The sequence below is a fragment of the Gracilinanus agilis genome, chromosome 4 (genome assembly GCF_016433145.1).
Source record: "Gracilinanus agilis isolate LMUSP501 chromosome 4, AgileGrace, whole genome shotgun sequence".
Lineage (NCBI taxonomy): Eukaryota > Metazoa > Chordata > Mammalia > Didelphimorphia > Didelphidae > Gracilinanus > Gracilinanus agilis.
Window position 1 is genome coordinate 248,468,731 of NC_058133.1, and position 20,331 is coordinate 248,489,061.

General features: G+C 38.5%; 1 protein-coding gene and 1 pseudogene across 1 annotated transcript; both read right to left on the bottom strand.

The window, feature by feature from the left end:
• The window catches only part of LOC123246299, a 52,875-nt pseudogene extending 47,614 nt beyond the window's left edge, over nucleotides 1-5,261 (bottom strand).
• Nucleotides 5,262-14,047: 8,786 nt separating this feature from the next.
• On the bottom strand, nucleotides 14,048-18,083 carry LOC123244055 (zinc finger and SCAN domain-containing protein 23-like). Its single transcript, XM_044672319.1, has 3 exons — nucleotides 17,682-18,083; nucleotides 17,243-17,390; nucleotides 14,048-14,873 (listed from the first exon to the last, which is right to left on the bottom strand). The coding sequence occupies exons 1-3, from the start codon at nucleotides 18,081-18,083 to the stop codon at nucleotides 14,272-14,274; spliced, it is 1,152 nt and encodes a 383-aa protein (XP_044528254.1). The 3' UTR covers nucleotides 14,048-14,271.
• Between the last annotated feature and the right edge of the window lie 2,248 nt (nucleotides 18,084-20,331).

Below are 20,331 nucleotides of genomic sequence, written 5' to 3' on the forward strand. Positions count from 1 at the left end.
ATAAATATATATATATAAAATATCTTATCTCCTCCATTAAATTGTAAGCTCCTTGAGGGCAGGGATTGTAGTCACCTCTTTTTGTATCCCTAGCACTTAGTATGTATATATTTTATTGCACCTATCACATAGCAGGTGCCTAATAAATGTGGTTTATTGAAGTGGGATTTTTTGTAAATAATATTGTTTTCTGTTTTTCCATCTATCTTGCTATTCTGTTTTGTCTTATGGGAGCCATCACCTCATTATCATTCATGGTTATGATAATTAATTATATATTTCCCTCTCTCCTGTTGTCTTGAGTAGTTTTCCTTTTCTTTGTTCTCCCTGCTTCCTTTATAAATTTACTTTTTTTTTTTAATTTTAAACCCTTAACTTTTGTGTATTGACTCATAGGTGGAAGATTGGTAAGGGTAGGCAATGGGGGTCAAGTGACTTGCCCAGGGTCACACAGCTGGGAAGTGTCTGAGGCCGGATTTGAACCTAGGACCTCCTGTCTCTAGGCCTGGCTCTCAATCCACTGAGCTACCCAGCTGCCCCTTATAAATTTACTTTTAATCCCTATTCCCACTCCACCATCACTACCCTACCCATGGAGTTTTTATGTTACTTATTTATTCTGTCCTCCTTTGTATAGTCCCTTCTCCCTATCCCCTATTTCCCATCTGAGTCTGACTTATTTCTGCACTACAATGTCCATATATGTGTGGAGGATTTGGGGAGGGATAAGCATAGAGTAACTATGTTCAACCTTTTTTTATCTAGTTCAGTTGAAAGTGAGGGACTTGGTATGCTTGTTCCCCTTTCTCCTTCCTCCCTTTTTGAGTACTGGTCATCTTATGCATCTCTCCTTCCCTTTTCTTGCCCAGTCCTCTATCCCTCCCATTTCTATATTTTGCTTAGACCATCAAACCAGAACAAAACCACTCTAAGGCCATTTGTTCCACTTACTTGCCTTTCGCCATGAGCCATGAAGAAATTGGGGTTCTGATGAGACATTTTTTAAATTATTCCCCTATTAGTATAAAAACAATTCCCACAGAGTCCCTTTCAACTGAACAAATGTGTGTATCTTTTGTGAAGATAGGATTAACTCTCCCTTTTTTTTAGCTAAACAAATCAAGAACTCAAAGCACCCCTACTTAATGATAAGTAAGAGAATTCATGAGTCACTTACTAGAGTAAGCTCACACCTCCAAAGGCTACTGCCACCCGCCTGGGCAGTGTTAGGCAAATTGAAATACTGCAATTGGTCCCCATGTGGGGAAGAAACAGGAAGTTATGTGGAAAAGGACTATAAAAAGACCTGAACTCCCTATCTAAGGGACTTCTCCTTTGAACTTATCCTTTGGAATTCATCTTTGGACACTCTACATCAGTGAGCTGGACTGAAGGAGGAGATTCTTTCCCTGGATCCTGCATTAGCTTGCTGGGTGAGTAACTGGCCTTCCTTTCCTGGCTTCTGGAGAAACTGGTTCCAGAGAAACCTTCCTTTCCTGGAGGAGGCTGTGTTGGTGGAACCCTTGCTGAAGACACCACCGGGATACCTGGCTTAAAAGACTACCATGAATCCACTTGGAGACTGGGATTTGAGATCCCTTGCTGGGTGGTGAGCTGGACTTCTTCAGACAGAGATTATCTTCCTGGGTTCAAAACTGGCCTCATATGGCTCTGTGACCGTGGGCAAATCACTTAACTACATTTGCCTCAGTTTTCTCATCTATAAATTGAGCTGGAAAAGGAAATGAAAAACCGCTCCAGAATCTTTGCTAAGAAAATCCTAAATGGGGTCATAAAGAGTCAGATACAATTAAACAACAATGGTTTTTAGGTGACTGTCCTGTTTTCCAGGTTGCTTTTTATATGAGATATCTTGTATTTTTTTCAGTCTTCTAATATTTTAAAAATAGTTCTTATTGTTTCACATATTCATTGCTTTCTATTTTGCCCATTCTAATTTTCAGCATTGCTGGGTAAGGCTTTCTACACTAAATTCTAAAGTTACCAGTTTCTCCTGGCCATTTTTTCCTCCCTAGCTATCCAATTTTGTATCTCATTTCATTTTTTCTAAGTATTCTTGCAGTCTTTTAAACTAGGACATTTTTTCCCTCTGAAGTTCTACTTGAATTTATAGTGTTACTCTCTTCTTTCAAAGTGATTCCATCAGTATCTCTCAAGTCTTAGATATTTCTTCATTGTGTTTGTTATTGCATTTTGTTCATATTACCAGCCTAAGTGTCTGGGTTACAGGTTTCTGCTTAGGCCTGATTCCATTCTTGTACTTGAATGAGTATAGGCATGCTCTGCTTGCAGTTTATAAGCCCAAGCTCCATCTTCTACAGGAAGGGGCTAGATATGAAGGGTTTTAAAAACCCAACAAGAAATTTATATTTGATCTTGGTAGTAATAGGGAACCACAGGAATTTTTTGAGTAGGGAGCTATCTACTGTGCCTTCCTGCCTCCCTATGGACAAGGGGATCAGTCTGTCCATAGTATATCACTAAAAAGGGACTATAAATTGTAAAGGAATATAAAAAAATTAAGTACCATAATTATGTCATGGAAGTTTTTGCTGTAATGGAAAATACTAAATTAGGCTGAGAATAAAAAAATTGACTAAAGAACATCAAGTTAAATGTTATGGCTTTGCATGTATAATGAGTATTATTATGCCTCCTTTCTTAAAGGGTGGAGGAGGGGCTAGAGGGAGGAAGAGAATTTGAAACAATATTTTTATAATGTATGTGAAATGCATTTTAAAAAAGAGTTTAGGGCTAATTAGTACAGGCAAATATCTGATTAGTCAAGCCTACCTACCTTATAATATGGGAGAAAAATTTTAAAAAAGAACTTCAGAGAAGTTATTAACAGCGTTTTGTAGTCTTATAGAAATTTTATTTAATACAATATTATTAGGCTATGGAGACTTCCAAATGAAGAATGAATGAATAAGCATGAATTTAAAATATATTCTATACTGAGCACTAGGAATACAAAAACAAAAAAAAGACAGTCATTGCCTTGAAGAAGCTTACATTCTATAGGTAGAGACATCATATTATAGAAGAGTGGTGGCCAAGGGCAGATTATTTTGGTTTAGAAAATTACAGGGTCCTTGAAAGGCAGTAGACTGATAAGCAATATATAAGCAATGGCAGTAATGATCGTGGCTACATATCTAAAAAGGGGGTGGGAGGAGGATACCTGAACACAGAGAAGGTGGCTGGCAAGAAATTAATAGAGGAGTGTGACGCATGTTTGTTGTAGCCTACTTGATGTAGTGGGCCACAAATAAAATAATCCCCAATAAAGATCTAAAGCTTTTTCCTCATCCCCATCCCCAGTAGTCTAGAAATGAAAGGGTTGAAATGGGAGTTAGGAAAAGCTGATAAAACCAACATTTAAATCCCTACTTACATGCCAGGCACTGCACTGGAAACTGGTATTACAAAAACTCACCAATGCCTTATATGAGTCTGTAGTTTGGTCCCTTGGTCCAACTACCTGCTCCCACACCAGTGGACTCATATAGCCAAAATGCCTATAGCCTTGCCTAGCTTCTGTGGCCCTCACCTGCTGCACTAAGTTTCCACCAGGATGTACCTACTCACCTCCTCACTTCCAGCTGCCTCTGCTGCTGTTCTTTGGCAGAAATTCTGCAAGTCAGCCTCTCCCTAAAAAAGAATATTTCAATGAGGCCAAACTGAAACAGGTAAATGTCTAAAATAAGCAAAGTGATGATAATATACATAATAACCCAGTTCGAATTGCTTGCTAGCTCAAGAAGGGGGAAGAGAAGGGAGGGAGGAAGATAAGTTTGATCATATAACTTTGGAAACCTTATGAGGAAATTTGTGAATACATGTGTAATTGGCAAAAATAAGATAAGATAATCAGAGAGGGGCTTTTAATACAATTTCAGAAAGCAATTTGGGAGGGATGTGAGAAATAAAATGGAAAAAACTTGACAATTTATTAGAATCATGAGGTGAAAGAATGTGAGAAGTCATGGAAAATTTTGATTTTGCCATCTTGGGTGACTGGAAAAATGATATTTCAAAGATCCTGATTGGTGCCCCTTGATATGTGAACTGTCTCTTTCTGGCTTCTTTTTTTTTTTTTTAAACCCTTAACTTCCGTGTATTGGCTCCTAGGTGGAAGAGTGGTAAGGGTGGGCAATGGGGGGTCAAGTGACTTGCCTAGGGTCACACAGCTGGGAAGTGCCTGAGGCCAGATTTGAACGTAGGACCTCCTGTCTCTAGGCCTGACTCTCAATCCACTGAGCTACCCAGCTGCCCTGAGCTTTAAGGTTTTCAAAATCCTCACTTTATCATCACAGCAATCCTTAGGTGCTATTATTATTCTCATTTTACAGATGAGGAAACGAAAATAACCAGTCAATAAGTATTCATTAACTGCCAATTAACATGCCATTAACTATATATACCAGTGGTTCCTTTCTCCAGAACTAGAACTAGGTTGAAGAGGAAAGTAAAAACATGAATCATGTAACCATGGAAAAGTTTTCTAAAAAAAATAAAATATTTAAATCTAAATTTTTTTTAAAAATTAAAAAAATAAAGGTTCTTAGATTACCTCACCCTCTTACCAAATCCCTTTCACCTAATATTTCATCATTAAATAAATCCATCAACCTTTAACCTAAGAACTTATAGTCACTGCCTTACCTCCAATATAAATCAAGTAAGAACAACTGTCTGAACATTCTCAAGGCTACAGCTACCAACTCCATTAAGCAACTGGGTCCAGAAAGTCCCATTTCTCCTTCCTGTTTGACCCCATTATTTCACCAATAGGATTACTTCCTTTCTTAGGGCGGGGCCATAGAATCCTGAGTTTAAAGGGCCTTGGCTTTTTTGGTGAGGGAAAGTTTCACCTATCACTCTGCCAGCTTGGGTGCAGGATTCCTGCTGCCTCCACACCTATACCCTAGTTCTATGGCCTCAAGACTGGCCTGATTCCATCCTCCTTATTCCTCCCACTCATATAGCCACCTCCCTTTTATTACAGTATGGACTCTGAGATGGTGAAAAAGTCCTGCGTTCTGACTGAAGGCTTTCCCACATTTGTTACACTGATAATGTTTCTCTCCAGTGTGAAGTCTCTGGTGCTGATTAAGAGCTGACTGCTGACCAAAGGCTTTCCCACACTCTTCACACTTATAAGGTCTTTCTCCAGTGTGGGTTCTCTTATGTCGAATTAGGCTAGTGTTTGCACTGAAGGCTTTTCCACATTCCATACATTTGTATGCTCTATTTCCATTGTGGATTCTCTGATGTTCAGTAAAACCTGCATTCTGACTGAAGGTTTTCCCACACTCATTACATTCATATGGTCTCTCTCCAGTGTGGATCCTCTGATGCTGAATGAGGACTGAATTCTGAGTGAAACTCACTCCATACTTATCTCATTTGTGTCTTCATTCTCCAACTAGGTTTCCCTGATGCCTTTCTATTCTTTGCACATCCTTGCTGCATTATCCAGGCAGCTCCGTGTCTTTCTCTTCAGATTTTTTCTGCTGTAGAACCAATTTCCCATTCTCAACTTGAGAAGTATCACCTGAAACATTAATTAATATCATTCATTCATTCATTCAACAGTATTTATTGAGCACACATTGGGAAGAAAGAAGGGAAGAAATATTTTCTTGGTACTGTTGTAGAAAATAGGATTTTAGTACAGCAGGGCAGACTAATTGGCAAGGGGATTCCAGAATCTTGAGAGAGTCAGTGACAGTTTGAATCTGGCTCTCAGGACCTGAGTTTTGAAGGTCTAATGGTGGAGTTGGTGAGAAAGACCATCTCTGAAGCTGTTTCCCTGGATTTTGGCTTAAGTACCATCTTCAATCAAGCATCCTAGTGAAGGAGGAAGGTAGAGAAGTGGTTGTGTCTTTGTGGTGGACATCCCTTCTCCCTCTCCTATCTTTGGATTATTTTGCTATGTTTCAAGTCTCCTGTGACCAGCTTTGAAGACATCAGCATTGGACTTTATGTGAGATCCCCTCCTCCCAGCCAGAGCTTGCTACTAAGCAGTCTGCTGTTAGATTTAGCCAATAGAGTAGATTTTATCCATCCCTATACCCCTGGGTGGAGATCCATAGATCTTAGAGTCAGTTTACCTATAGTCCATCCTTACCTATCCCAATTAATCATTAAATATCACAGTTACCATATTCCTTCCTTATCTGTCCTTTCCCAGATACCTAGGTTCACAAATAAGAACCCACTGTGAATCCAACTTGTTTTCCTTGGTTGTTATTCATCTATCTGTTAACCCAGCTATCCCCCAGTTCGGTGTGTTACCTGTGTGTTCACTTATTTATTCATTTTACCATTCTAGTATAGTTATTTCAGTTTCCTTATAACAATACTTACTATGTTCCAGGCACTGTGCTAAGAACTCTTTATAAATATTTTCTTATTTCATCCTTACAACAACCTGAGGCAAATAGAGGATTGAAGAATACTTAGGATTAAAATGTAAGAAAACTAAAGGGGAGGGGGGAAGGGAAGTGTATGTCTAAGTTATGAAGAGCTTTGAATGCCACCCTTCCCCCTGCTATCAAAATTAGCAAATACAATTATCTGAAAATTGTCTTTTTGAGATAAAAGTTCAGATCTTGTCCTGATAGTCTTACCTTGATACTTCACTTTAAACCCTCAATTTCAAAGAAGTAAATGGTAAAGAAAGCTAGGTGGCACAATAGACAGAGTGCTAGACCTGGAGTTAGGGGGATCTTGATTTCTAATCTAACCTTGGACACTTACTAGCTGTGTGATTCTGAGCAAGTCACTTAACCTCTGTCTTCCTCAGTTTTCTCATCTGTAAAATGTGATAACAATAGCACCCACCTCCCAAGGTTGTAGCGAGGGTCAAATGGATGAAAATTGTAAAGTACTTAGCATCCCTGCCACCAGCCCTTGCAGCCCCCTCCCCAAGTGCGCACTGGGGATAACAGACAGACCCACTTGAGGAAGCCGGAGCCAAAGAGGTATGGATGAGAGAACTTCAGACCCTGCCCTACTCAGATTCACAGCGACCCCTCCCAACCTGTCTATGGTGGGTGGTGCTCCCCTGGCTCAATTCTGTCCCGCTCTAGAAAACTTCCGAAGATGGTGCATCTCGATGGTTTGCCCTGAATTCCATCTAGATTCCGGAGCTCGTCTTGGGGTCAAGGCCTTTTAAATGCCCAGCAGGAATTGTCCACCCACATGGCTGTGATGTAACACTGCCCCCACGTCCCCCCATCTCTGGATAATCCTACCCCCACTCCTTAGATTCCCATGCACATTGGTGCTGTCTGGTCCAGGAGAGATTCCTCCTGCCTCTCCACGTATGTGGACGCTTCTTAGACAATTAGGATTTATCAACCTCCTATGATGAGCCTGGCACTGTCCTGAGGCAGTCAGACTGCATTTTGTTAAGAGTCTGAGAGAGAGAGAGAGAGAGAGAGAGAGAGAGAGAGAGAGAGAGAGAGAGAGAGAGCGCATTTCTCTACTTTGTATCACTCATTCTGCTTTGCATCTGCTATCCTGCCTAGTTTCAACTTAATAGTGGCTATTTGTCCAACCCTTCTCATTGCAGATTGAGATATATCTCAAAACTATCCATTAGGGATGATAACATGCTGATTTACCTTAAATTATCCCTATACTGCCTGCAATATTGGTGGTGTTGTATACACCTACAAATGCATAGTAGTACTGGTGTCTACTAAATTGCCCATATCTCCCCCATTCTCAAAAGACCCTCACTTGCTCTTCCATTCCTGATTCTATCACTTCCTCCTTTCCTTTGAGGTTAAACACCTTGAAGTTGTCTACAATCACTGCTTCCACTTCCTTTGCCCTTATTCTTTTTATAACTCTCTGAAGTCTAACTCCTGCCTCATCATTCAATTGAAATGGCTTCTCCAAATTACCATGATTTCTTAATTGCTAAAGCTAATGGCCTTTTCTCAATGTTCATCCTTCTTCACCTTGTGATACTCTTTGATGCTATTGCTCATAAATCTCTCTTCTCCCTAAGTTTTTAAGACACTACTTTCTCCTGAGTCTCCTGACAGCTCCTCATTTTCCCTTGCCGGATCTTCATCTACTTCATACCTACCAACTGTGGACGTCCCCCAACACTGTCTTAGCCCTCCTTTTCTTTTCTCTGTACTAATTTGGCAAACTTATCCATTCCTACAGTTTTCACTCTCTTTGCAGATGATTCTCATCTATATTTATCCAGTCCTAATCTCTGGATAAACCAGCCTTACATTTTCAACTTCCTAGTGGACACCTCAAATTGGATGTCCTATAGACGTCTTAAACTCAGCTTGTGCCAAAGTGAACTCATCATTTTCCTTCCCCAAACTCTCTCCTCTTTCTTACTTCCCTATTTCTGTCAAAGGTACTATCTTTCTCTCAATGAGGCTCCAACTTATGTATTAACCTTAATACCATACACATTTTCCCCACATTCAATGAGTTGCCAAGTCTTGTAGATTCTCTTTGTAATATCTCTCAAACATACTCCCTTCTCTGCTTTGATGCTGCCACTATCCTAGTACAAGCCTTCATTACCTTACATTTGGATTACTGCTGGTCTCTCTACTTTAAGAATCTCTCCACTCTAATCCATACTCCCCTCAGCTATCAGTGATCTTCCTAAAACATGTCTGACCATGTCATAACCCTTTCCTTACCACCACCACCCTCAATAAAGCCCAGTAACTCCCTATTCCTTCAAGGATCAAATATAAAAATCCTTTGTCCTTTAAAAGACCTTCATAATTTGGCCCCCCTCTTACCTTTTCAGATTTCTTACATATTATTCATGTACATATACTCTATGACACTGGTCTCCTTGCTATTTCTCCTGCAAAGACACTCTATCACTCTATTTCCATGTATTTTTTCTGGCTGTCCCCTATGCCTGGAATTCTCTTCCTTCTTGTCTCCTGCTTCATGACTTCCTTTAAACGTCAACTAAAATTTCATCTTCTGAAAAAAAAAAGCCTTTGCCAATTCCTCTTAATGCTTATGTTTTCTTGTGAAATTATATTTAGTTTTCCTGCATATATCTGATTTGTATATGGTTGTTTGTGTGTTGTCTCTCCCATTAGATTGTGAGCTTCCTGAGGGCAGGAACTGGAACAGCATCTGACATAGCAGGTACTTAAAAAATACTGGTTGACTTCACTTGATTGCTGCTGACAACTGGAGTAAATTTTAAATATATCGTTTGAATTAGCTTGATATGTTGTTTATCTTTTATATAACAAAATGCAATTTAATTTTCATTGTTTTTCATTTACCTTTTACAAAAACCTTAATGTGCCAATAAAATGCAAAGTAACAAAATGTTGCTAGATTGTATTAGAAACCCTTTCCAGATCAAGAGGACCCTGTAGAGTTTCTGCTTCACTGCCATAACCTTCTGATATCCAGTCATTTCCATGGTTTGATAAGGCATTAGAGTAGGAAAAGATAAGACTTTAAAGTGCATAATAAAGAGAGCTTTTCATATTTTGAAAGTTTTAATATCTGTATTTTTTCAGAATCAAATGTTTTACTTTGTATAGAAAATGTAGTATAAAAGAAATTATTTCATTTTTTGATAGAAAGATCACACTTCTGAACTGAACTTCAAATTATTCAGTGGATAATCTATCTCAATTTGGACCCAACCTACACTGCACAGTCTTGGCAGAAATAAAGACAAGTAGCAAGCTTCCTTAGCCCTGCTACTGCCTATCAGGCAATGCTTTGAGCTCTAGGGAATGGACTTTTTAAGACCTATACTATTTAGCAAGTAAGTGTTTACTATGTTCCAGGCACAGTGCTAAGTGTTCATGATAGAGAAAGGCAAAGATATTATGTCTGTCCTCAAAGACCTCACATTCCAACTGGATCTGAGACAATCCTTAATCTTTGCTGGTGTGTGCTTTGTGCCTTTTTCATTAGAGGGAGGAGTCAAATTGGTCCAGGAAAAGTATGAAAGGAGTAAAGATTGTAGATTGAAGAGTGGAGGTGAGCAAGGATTAAGAAAAGAACAGAGATGGGACAGAGAAGCTGCCTGGAACTTTTAAATAGGAGCTAAAAAGAAAAGTAATGAAAAGGAAAGTATTATTTGTTTAACAACAATCTCTATGCCAGTAACATGTCAAAGTCAGAGATTATCACTTGTTAATAAGGAATGTGTCACAAATGGAAGAGTTAACATATAATTTTCTTCTGTTCAATATCTTGACAATAAGGGACATTAGTGTGGTGAACTACAAGTCATTTTAAATCCCAAAACAACCAGTCATTGCATTTTGAATAGTGCATATCTAACTATATCACAAAATATAATTCCATATGAAAAAGATTAATAAAATATTGAGCAGACATTTTAGGAACCTTCCTTTAATCAGCCTATCAGCTCCACAACAGTGGTAACTGTCTTATATTGCTTTCTCCCTTCATGTCTAGTATAAAGGCTTTGTACATGGTAGATATTCAATATTGTTTGATAATGTGATCTGTGAGAAGATTCCTCTTTTGAAAAATTTGATTCACATATTTAAAATCAATTAAGAAGTTATATAAGGAAGCACCCAAAAATCCAACTTCAGTGTTCTGATTTCTGAATTCCTAGTGGCTTTGAGAGTAAAATTGACATTAATTATCTAAAGTTCACAGGCTGTAGGTTAAGAATCCTTGGACTAGATCTCCAAGTTCCCTTCTAGGTGTTGGACAAAAAATAAGAGTTTACCTTTGCGTGAATATAACAAACTGTTATACAGGAACCTTATTAATCATTTAAAAAAGCAATACTGATGATACTCAGGATTATGAAAAACCATCATGATGATTATTTGTGATGACAAATGAAACCATGAGCAAGCTACAGTCCCACCTAAAGAATCTGGAGATACCAGAGTATAAACTGATATTCTAAGTCATCTATGCAGGTATATGCAGTAGAGAAGTTATGACTATTCATTAAACAGCTAAAATATATTTTCCATAATGCTAAGAGTGCTGATTGATTTAATTCTATGGGGGATAGCCCACTGTGGCTCCCCCTCCCCATTTTTTTGAGGATATATTTCTATATTAGCAGATAGGAATGGAATTGGGCTAATAACAATTAAGTATTTTGGTTTTTCAATTTTTTTTTTTACAAATCAGATTAACTGACCTTTGACAAAGCACTGTGCTTAAGTGAAATGTTAAAAATGGACAGAAATATAATGGTTGAGGAGTACCTTGAGAATAGCATGCAGATAAGCAAATATGATTGATATCCATTTTGTCCATAGTACATTATAACTGAGTCATACTGGAAGCAGTACCCTGACAAAGCTGTTATCAATGTAGCATTTTGAATTCCCTTAAGAATGTGGCTCTCCTGTTTTTAGAAAAATTTTCCATGGTTACATGATTCATATTCTTACTTTCCTCTTCACTCCCCCAAACATCTCCCCCCATAAAAATATTTTGATAACTTTATTTCTTTATATTTGGTTTCCTTCATAAAAGAAAATGTATATTTTTCTATGCACTTAAAAATATTATTCTTTGGAGTCCATAGGTCTTACTATACTGTCAACGGAAGCCATGAAAAAAATAATAATATTAACTAGCATTAAAAAAAAAAGAATGCGGGTCTCCTCAAGGCTGTACCACAGCAAAAGGCCATTAGCAAAGGCTTCCAGAATTCTCAGCCACAGATGGTAAAGAGGGTTGGACAACTATGCAGAAGACTACAGGTGTCCCTTTGCAGGATATAAGTTCAAGACTTCTGTTGCATTGCTCATATGCAGAACCAGGTCATAGTCCTGGGGTGCAGCTGCAGAGAGGGGAAGCACTAACATACACCAGCACTTGCAGCCACAGGGGCCAGAAGACTATTAAACACACCTCTCTTTACATCATATCACCTTAGAAGAACTGAAAACAGATAGACCCCCAGAGCCAGTTCTAAAGGCAGATGCACAAAGAACCTGAAGTTTGGAACAGTGTTCCTCTGACCACAGTTACAGAGTCCAACTTTACCAGTTTTCTAAACTAAAAGGAAAGAAAAAGGCAAGAAAATGAGCAAACAACAAAAAAAGAAACTCAACACAGAAAATTATTTTAGTGGCAGGGAAGACTCAAACTCAGAAGAAGATAATAAAGTCAATTATGCTGTATCCAAATCCTCCAAAGGAAATATTAATTGCTATCAGACCCAAAAAGAATTAATGGAGGAACTCAAAAAGGATTTTAAAAAACAAGAGGTAGAAGAAAAAATGCAAAAAGAAGTAAGAGTGACAATCATGAAAAAAATAGTCAACAGTTAGTTTGATAAAGGAGGCACAGAAAATCACCAAAGAAATTAATGTCTTAAAAAACAGAACAGGGGGGCAGCTGGGTGGGTAGCTCAGTGGATTGAGAGCTAGGCCTAGAGACAGGAGGTCCTAGGTTCAAGTCTGGTCTCAGACACTTCCCAGCTGTGTGACCCTGGGCAAGTCACTTGACCCCCATCGCCTACCCTTACCACTCTTCTGCCTTGGAGCCAATATACAGTATAGACTCCAAGACAGAAGGTAAGGGTTAAAAAAAAAAAACAGAACAGAACAGGCAATTGGCAAAAGATGCACAAAAATCCAATGTAGGGGGGAAAAAACTTCTTAAAAAGCAGAATTGACCAAATGGGAAAAGATATACAAAAATGCACTAAAGAGAACTTCCTAAAAGGCAGAATTAGCCATATGGGGGGGGGGGGAAGTACAAAAATTCACCAATGAAAAGAACTCTTTACAAAGTAGAACTGGCTGAATGGAAAAGCTCACTTGAGAAAATCATGCCTTAAAAATCAGAATTGGGTTAGAAGCTAATGATTCCATGAGACATCAAGAAACAATTAAAGTCAAAAGAATGACAAAATAGAAGAAAATGTGAAATATATCATTGGAAAAACAATTGACATGGAAAATAAATCCTGTAGAGATAATTTAAAAATTATTGGGTTACCAGAAAGCCATGATCAAATAAAGAGCTTGGACATCATCTTTCAAGTTGAGACACAAATGCACTGTTGTGAATTGATTCAGTCATTCAAGAGAGCAATTTGGACCCAAGTCCAAAGGGCTATAAAACAGTACATACCCTTTGACACAGTAATACCATTGCTAGCTTTGTATCCCAAATAGATAAGAAAACAAAAAGAGGAAGGATCTATATGTACAAAAACATTTAAAGCAGCTCTTGGGGGGGGGTGTCAAAGAATTAGAAAGTAAGGAGATACCCATCAATTGGGAAATGGTGAAATAAGTTATGATATATGATTGTAATATAAATGCCAAGTAGGAGGAGCTCAGAAAAATTTGGAAAGACTTACATGACATGAAGAAGAGTGAAATAAGCAGAATCAGGAAAACATTGTACACAATGACAGGAATACTGTATAATGAACAACTGTGAATAATAGCTATTCTCAGCAATACAATGATCCAAAACTATTTTATGATAAAAAATGCTTTCTGCTTTCAGAGGATAAAATCTGGTAGAGTTTGAATCCTGACTGAAGCAAACTTTTTTCACTTTCTTAATTTTTTTCCTGTTTCATTTCCTTCCACAAGGATTAATATGGAAAATATTTTACATGATTACACATGTAAAATCTATATGAGGTTGCTTACCATCTCAATGGAGGTGGGGGTAGGGAGGAAGAGATTTTGAGATTCAATATTCTTTGAAAAATGTGGGAAACTGTTTTTACATGTAATTGTGAAAAAATAAAATAAAATATAATACCAAAAAAGTGGCTCCTCTTAAGAGTTTGTTATGTTATTAAATAACCATTTACACTAATACATTATTTAAAATAAGTACCTATCTCAGAGAATGTTTTAGGCATCTCCACTAGTTTTCCTGGAAGAATATCATACTAAAAAGTTAAACACAGTTAACATCCTCTCATTCTGATGTTCAAAGGAGGATAAAATAATTATTCCCCAGATAAAATGCCTACAATTCTTGTGTCTATACATTTTGCCCTATTTATTGCACAACACAGTGAACTTAAGAGCTCACCTTATAATCAAGAAGACCTGGGTTAAGGTCCTACTTTTGACACACACTGGTTTTGTAAGTCTTCACAAGACCCTTAACCTCTGAGTGTCCTTGGATAATGCTCTATAAAGTGCCAAACTATATTAGTTGAGAGTCTCCTTTTCTGAGAGTTCCCTGTACCTAAGAAATGGAAGACCTAGTTCCCCCTTAAAGGAGCTAGTTTGGCTCGACAACCATGTGAATTTTCCGATGTTGAATAAGGTTGCAGTGATAAATGAAGTTCTTTCCACACTCATCACATTCATAAGGTCTTTCTCCAGTGTGAATTCGCTGATGTTTGATAAGGACTGAGCGCCGGCTAAAACTTTTACTACACTGATTACAATGATAGGGTTTTTCTCCCGTGTGGATTCTGAGATGATGAAAAAGCCCTGCATTCTGACTGAAGGCTTTGCCACACACGTTACAGTGATATCGTTTCTCTCCAGTGTGGAGTCGCTGATGTTGGAAAAGGCCAGACCGCTGACTGAAGGCTCTCCCACACTCATCACATTCATAAGGTTTCTCTCCAGTGTGGGTTCTTTGATGTTCAATGAGAATGGAGTTCTGAGTAAAATTTTTCCCACATTCATTGCATATATAAGGTCTTTCCACTGCAAGGTCCCCCCGCTGTCTTTCTGATTTGCCTTCTTGTTCACACAATTCTCCACATTCAGGACCCTGGAGAATATCACAATTCGATTTGTTGATTCTATCCATTCCTGCAGAAGTTTCCTGCTTTGGAGCTAACTCTCCATTCTCAGTGCTGGTCTTACCATCTAAAATAAAAAATAAGTTATGCACATATCAGCTGTGCTCCAGCCCTGAAGCAAGGCTTCTAAGGATGGGAGGTGGTATAAAAAAAGGATATTTTAACTGAAACCAATTTACTTGATACATGATATGAATATGACTACAAAAATATTCTAATATGGAGAACGAAAAAGGAGGTTCAAACAGGACTAGGTATATAGGAAGACAGAGATTAATAATGTGTTGTATACATAGGCCAGATAAAAAGAGCAAAAATAAAAGGAGCCTGACAGATGATCACAGTACAAGATGATGATTAATTTTGAATATGATGAATTCACTGAAGGCTACTTTTATTCTCTTCCCTCCACAAGACCAGGAAGAGATATAGACATATTCCTTGTTTATTATTTTAGTTGGGTTAATTTTTGTTTAATTTTCAAACAAAAATTAGCTTTCTTTGCCTCCCAATTATTTTGCTGCCACTATTCCCTTTTTCTACCACTAAGAAAGCAAGGGGATTAAAAAAAAAAACATTAAATATATGTATAGTCAGGCAAAATAAAATTTCTCTCTAAGCCATGTCTAAAAAAAATACATTTCAAACTGCACTCTGACTTTATCACCTCTGTCAGAAAGTAGGCAATATGCTAACATGAGTCCTAAGGAACTGTGGTTGGTCAGCAATGATCAGAGTTCCTAAGTTTTGTGATTTTTCTCTTAATATGTTGCTTTAGTCAGCCAAGATCCACATTTTCACCCTCCCAACCTACTGCTGCTATTGCTCTTGCTGCTGGCAGCTTCTGATTTTCCTCTCTTTCTCATAGCCCATGCAGCTTTTCAGGAAACTCCACTGCCAATGTGTCCCTTTCCCATTTAACTTTGGATTTTCAACCACGATTGGATAGCAGCCAACAAAGCTGCTTGTTAGTGGCCTACTATGGGCCTTAGGGTGATTTGTATGGTTCTGAAACTTCCTCTTGCCCTGGTATACAGCTTTTCCCTTGGTATTAAGAGTGTTTCACTCGTGCAGCATACCCTTGGCCCAAATGTATCCCTATTGTCCACTGACTTTCCTGTCTGTCTTCATATACTGAGCAAACTTGGCTAGACAGGGAAGCCTGGAAAAAAGTTATTGTGTTGTGATGATTTTAAGAGAAGAATGGAAAGAAAGAAGAAATAACTGAAGAGTAGAAAGGAAAAGAAAGTATGGGGAAAGTATCTCATTAATCAGAGTATTCAAGTAGATATCTATACGAAGAAAGAGAAGAAAATGGGGATGGAGTGGCTGACACTTGAATTTCACAATCATCTCAACAGATCAATAGAAGAAAGAATATACACATATATACACCCACATACTTACAATTGAGTATAAAATATATTATACTCAGAGAAATAGGAGGAAAAGAGGAAAAAGGAAGAGGGGGAATTAGAGGGAAAGCAGATGAAGGAAAAGATTCAACCTAAGCAAAACAAACTCTAAGGATGTAAAAAAATAATATTTATAGTTCTTTCTGAGGTGGCAAAGAATGGGAATCTGAGGAGGTGCCCACAAATTGAAGCATGGATGGATGTTATGGTATATAAATATGATGGAATACTATTCTGCTGAACTCTTATTAATGTAATAACTAACCACAATTCCAAAGGAAACACATTTTATCCATCTCTTGATAGAGAAATAAAAGACTTAGAATGCAGAATGAGATAAATATTCTTTTTTGAACATGGCCAAAGTAGAAAATTGTTTTGATTGACTATACAAGTTTGTTATAAGTTTTGTTTTCAGTGTGTTCACACTTAGAGATGTGGGGTGGGGAAACAAGGAAAAAGTTGAGGAGGAGAAGGAAGATATTGGCTGACTAAAACAAAAAAAATTTTTTAAGCAATACTACAAAATTTGTGCTAGAGAAAGCAATTATGCCACAAGGTCACAGTCTTGTTTATGCACATTCTCTTGGTCATGTAGGGCACTGTTATTATATGGGCAGTCTTTATACTGGTATTTTGCCTGTATGCTTTTTTATTTTGGGGTGGGGGTTATAAAAAGAATTTCTAATACTATTTAAACTTGGGTCAATTTGACCAGTAAGGTTATTTCTGAGTCCCTAACATATGTGACTGAAGCATCTTACTGGGAAAGTTAAAATCCAAGAGGGGAAGAAGAACACTGTTATTATGCAGGCAATCTTTATAATGGTATTTTACCTGTATCATATTTCAAGGTTGGAGGCAACACGACTCACAAATCATGTTTATTCTGTTCAATTTCCCTGCATATAATGTACACAATACAAGCTACAGAAAGAATATCTCTATACAGCCACTTTTCCAAAAGTACTTGAAGAGTGTCAACTTCTAAGGGGCTTCCAGATTGAATTTTGCTTCTTACCATTTTCCTTAAGAGGATGAATCTCTTGGGATTTACGTTGGATCTGTGTTCCCAAGGGCTGGAACTGAACATTTGGTGACTCCTGTGTTGTTTCCAGAGGCACTATCTGCTCCAAGAACATCTCCTGTGTATGAGCATGAGCTGGAACCTAGGGGCAATGAAATACAATCAGGTTCGCGAAGCAATAACCAAGAACCAGAACTGCAATATCAGAAACTAGACCACAAGGAACTTTCCCCTAGTGGTTCAGGGCAGAAAAAGAAGAACAAGTGTCTGATTTAATTCCTTAGGGGCTTGGAAAACAATAGGGAAAAAATGAAAATACAGAGAACAGACTGAACCATGTCTACTAGAGAAATTATCCTTGTATCACTGTTTCTTCTTATTCCTGCCAGTTGGTTCAAACCCTCATTCTCCCAAAACAGCTTCCATTTCCCACCTGCTCTCCTGGATCATCAAGTTCCCTCTCCAAATCCTCCAGAACAGTCACTGCTTCCTCTCCATTCACTGGACGATGTTCCCACACCCAGGTCTGGAGTTCCTCAGGGAGGATATTCAGAAACTGCTCAAGCACCAATAAGTCCAGAATCTGCTCCTTTGTGTGCACTTCTGGCCTCAGCCACTGAAGGCAAAGCTCTCTAAGCCTTCGAAGAGCTTCACGAGGCCCAGGGGTTTCCTGGAAACAGAACTGCCTGAATCGCCTCCGGAAGATCTCACTAGTATAAGGGTTACTCCTCTGTAGGCCAGATCCCTGCACCCACATGTGGTTCTCCTCTTCCACTTTCACTGTCAGAAATTCCTCCTGCTCCTCAGGAGCTGAGAGAGTCAGAGCTGCAGCCATTTTAAGCTTATAAAGTTTAGGTGAAGGTTCACTTCACAGTAGGTGGGATGTGTTTTTTCATTATTTTCCCTTGGTCATTTCTTTGGGGGCAGTCCAGGAATCTAAGGAATAAATTATTAACATGGAGAAAGTATAAACATACTAAAAGTCTAATAAAAACCTAACTCTGGCATAATTGATTAAAAGTAATAAACCTCATTATCAGGAAAAAAAAAACACCAAGCAAAAGATTAATAGTTATTCCATATGATGAAGATAATAGAGGATAAATGACCTGTCCTAAGATAGAAAAGAAACATTAGCATTTGCACAAAAATATTCATAGCCATACTTTTTGAGGTAGCAAAGTGGAAACAAAATTGGTACTCACTAACTAGGGAATGGTTGAACAAATATGTAGTAGATTATTATAGTGGCATAAGAAATAACAAATATGTGCAAATATGAATAAATGGAAATAGCTTTTGAGCAATGATACATGTATAACCCAGTGGAATTGCTTGTCATCTCTAGGATGGGGGAGGGAAGAGGGGAGGGAAAGAACATGAATCATGTAACCATAAATGACTTTTTTAAAAAAATAAATAAATATGAAGTATGCTGAGAAACTAGATGAATGAAAATAGAGAGCATTTATTAAGTGCTTAATATGTCAGGCACTGTAAGTATTAGAGATACAAATAAAAAAACAAAAACAGGCCCTGTCTGGAACTTACATTCTAAAAGGAGAAAGACACATGTGGAGCAGTGGCCAGGGAGAAGAATTTTGGTCTCAAAGTTATAGAAATGATGAGTACAGCCATAGAAGAATAGATTGATGTTCTCTATTCCAGGAAATGTGGCAGTAGCTTTGATCATGGTTCATAGTTACAGAAGGGAGTGAAGTGAACCTCTGTTAGGGCTTTCCTAAAAGTAATCATTCATCAGGACAGTGACATCCTAATGTAGAAACTTAACCAAGCCATGGTAAAAGTTAAGGTGGTCTACAAGCCCTTGGAGGAGGTTATGGTGGTCTACTAGCCCTTGGAGGAACACTAGCCTCCAGGGCTAATTCCTGAACTACCACTGCACTACCTGGTTAACCCCTAGAGGGCAACTAAATATTTCTCCCCTCAAGGTTCTAGGGATAAAGCTAGGTGCAAGAGTTTCTAGAACTGTTATGAGCATCCATTGGTAGACTCATCATTGATTATCAAAGCTAATTAACTTTTTAAAAGGCTATTTACTAAATAGCTATAGCAAGGGCGGGACAGTTACGTGGCACAGGGACTAGAATGCCAGGTGTAGATCAATAAGACTTGTCTTCCTGAGTTCAAATCCAGTTTCAAACATTTATTTGCTGTGACCCTAGACAAGTCACTTCACTCTGTTTACCTTAATTCCTCATCTGTAAAATAAGCTGGAGAAGGAAATGGCAAAACAGTCTAGTATCTTTGCTAAAAAAAACTCCAAATGGGGGACAGCTGGGCGGCTCAGTGGATTGAGAGCCAGGCCCAGAGATGGGCGGTCCTAGGTTCAGATCTGCCCTCAGACACTTCCTAGCTATATGACCCTGGGCAAGTCACTTACCCCTCATTGCCTGATGTAAGGGTTAAAAATTATGGTTGGCCTAAATATAAGAGAATGTGGTCACCAAAAGTAATATATCTCAAGTCAAATGACTATTTATTTAGCAGCTTTATTTACAAAATAGAAAGAGTAAAGTAGAGAAATGTGAAAGTGGGCAGAGAAGGTATCTATCCTATCACACTAGATAATTACTCTGACCAGGTTCAAACCAGGCAGGGCTTGTTAACTTTCCACTGGAGGACCCTCAGCTGGAGGGTCATTTAGCCAGAGGACCTGGTGGTGAATAACCAAGTGGCCTCCCCGAGACAGGGAGGCCTCTCGGGAAACTAATCTCTCCAGAAGTCAGGAAAGGAGTCAGCCTTTTCACTCACCCACATGTAGTCCCAAAGGGAAAATCCAAGAGCAGTCTTACCAGAAGCAGTCCAAGCAGAGGTCCCCAAGCTGGAGTCCCCCCAAGGCCAAGTTCAAAGGAGAAAAAGTGTTTGGACAGGAAGTTCAGGGTTTTTATAGTGCTTTTTTCACATCCCTTCCTGTCCCTTCCTCCACTTTACATGGACCAATTACCGTATATAACTTTGCTTAAGACTGCCCAGGGAGCAGTTAGTCGTTTCTGAGTTGTCACCCACTTTAGCACATGGGTTGCAGACCTCCCCCAATTGGGCATTAAGTAGGGTATATA

Coding starts and splice junctions, on each gene's coding strand:
- LOC123244055 (XM_044672319.1), bottom strand. CDS start 18,083: ATGGCTGCAGCTCTGACTCTCTCAGCTCCTGAGGAGCAGGAGGAATTT. Junction 17,391..17,681: donor TTGATGATCCAGGAGAGCAG/GTGGGAAATGGA, acceptor CATTGCCCCTAG/GTTCCAGCTCATGCTCATAC. Junction 14,874..17,242: donor TCATCCTCTTAAGGAAAATG/GTAAGAAGCAAA, acceptor TTTTTATTTTAG/ATGGTAAGACCAGCACTGAG.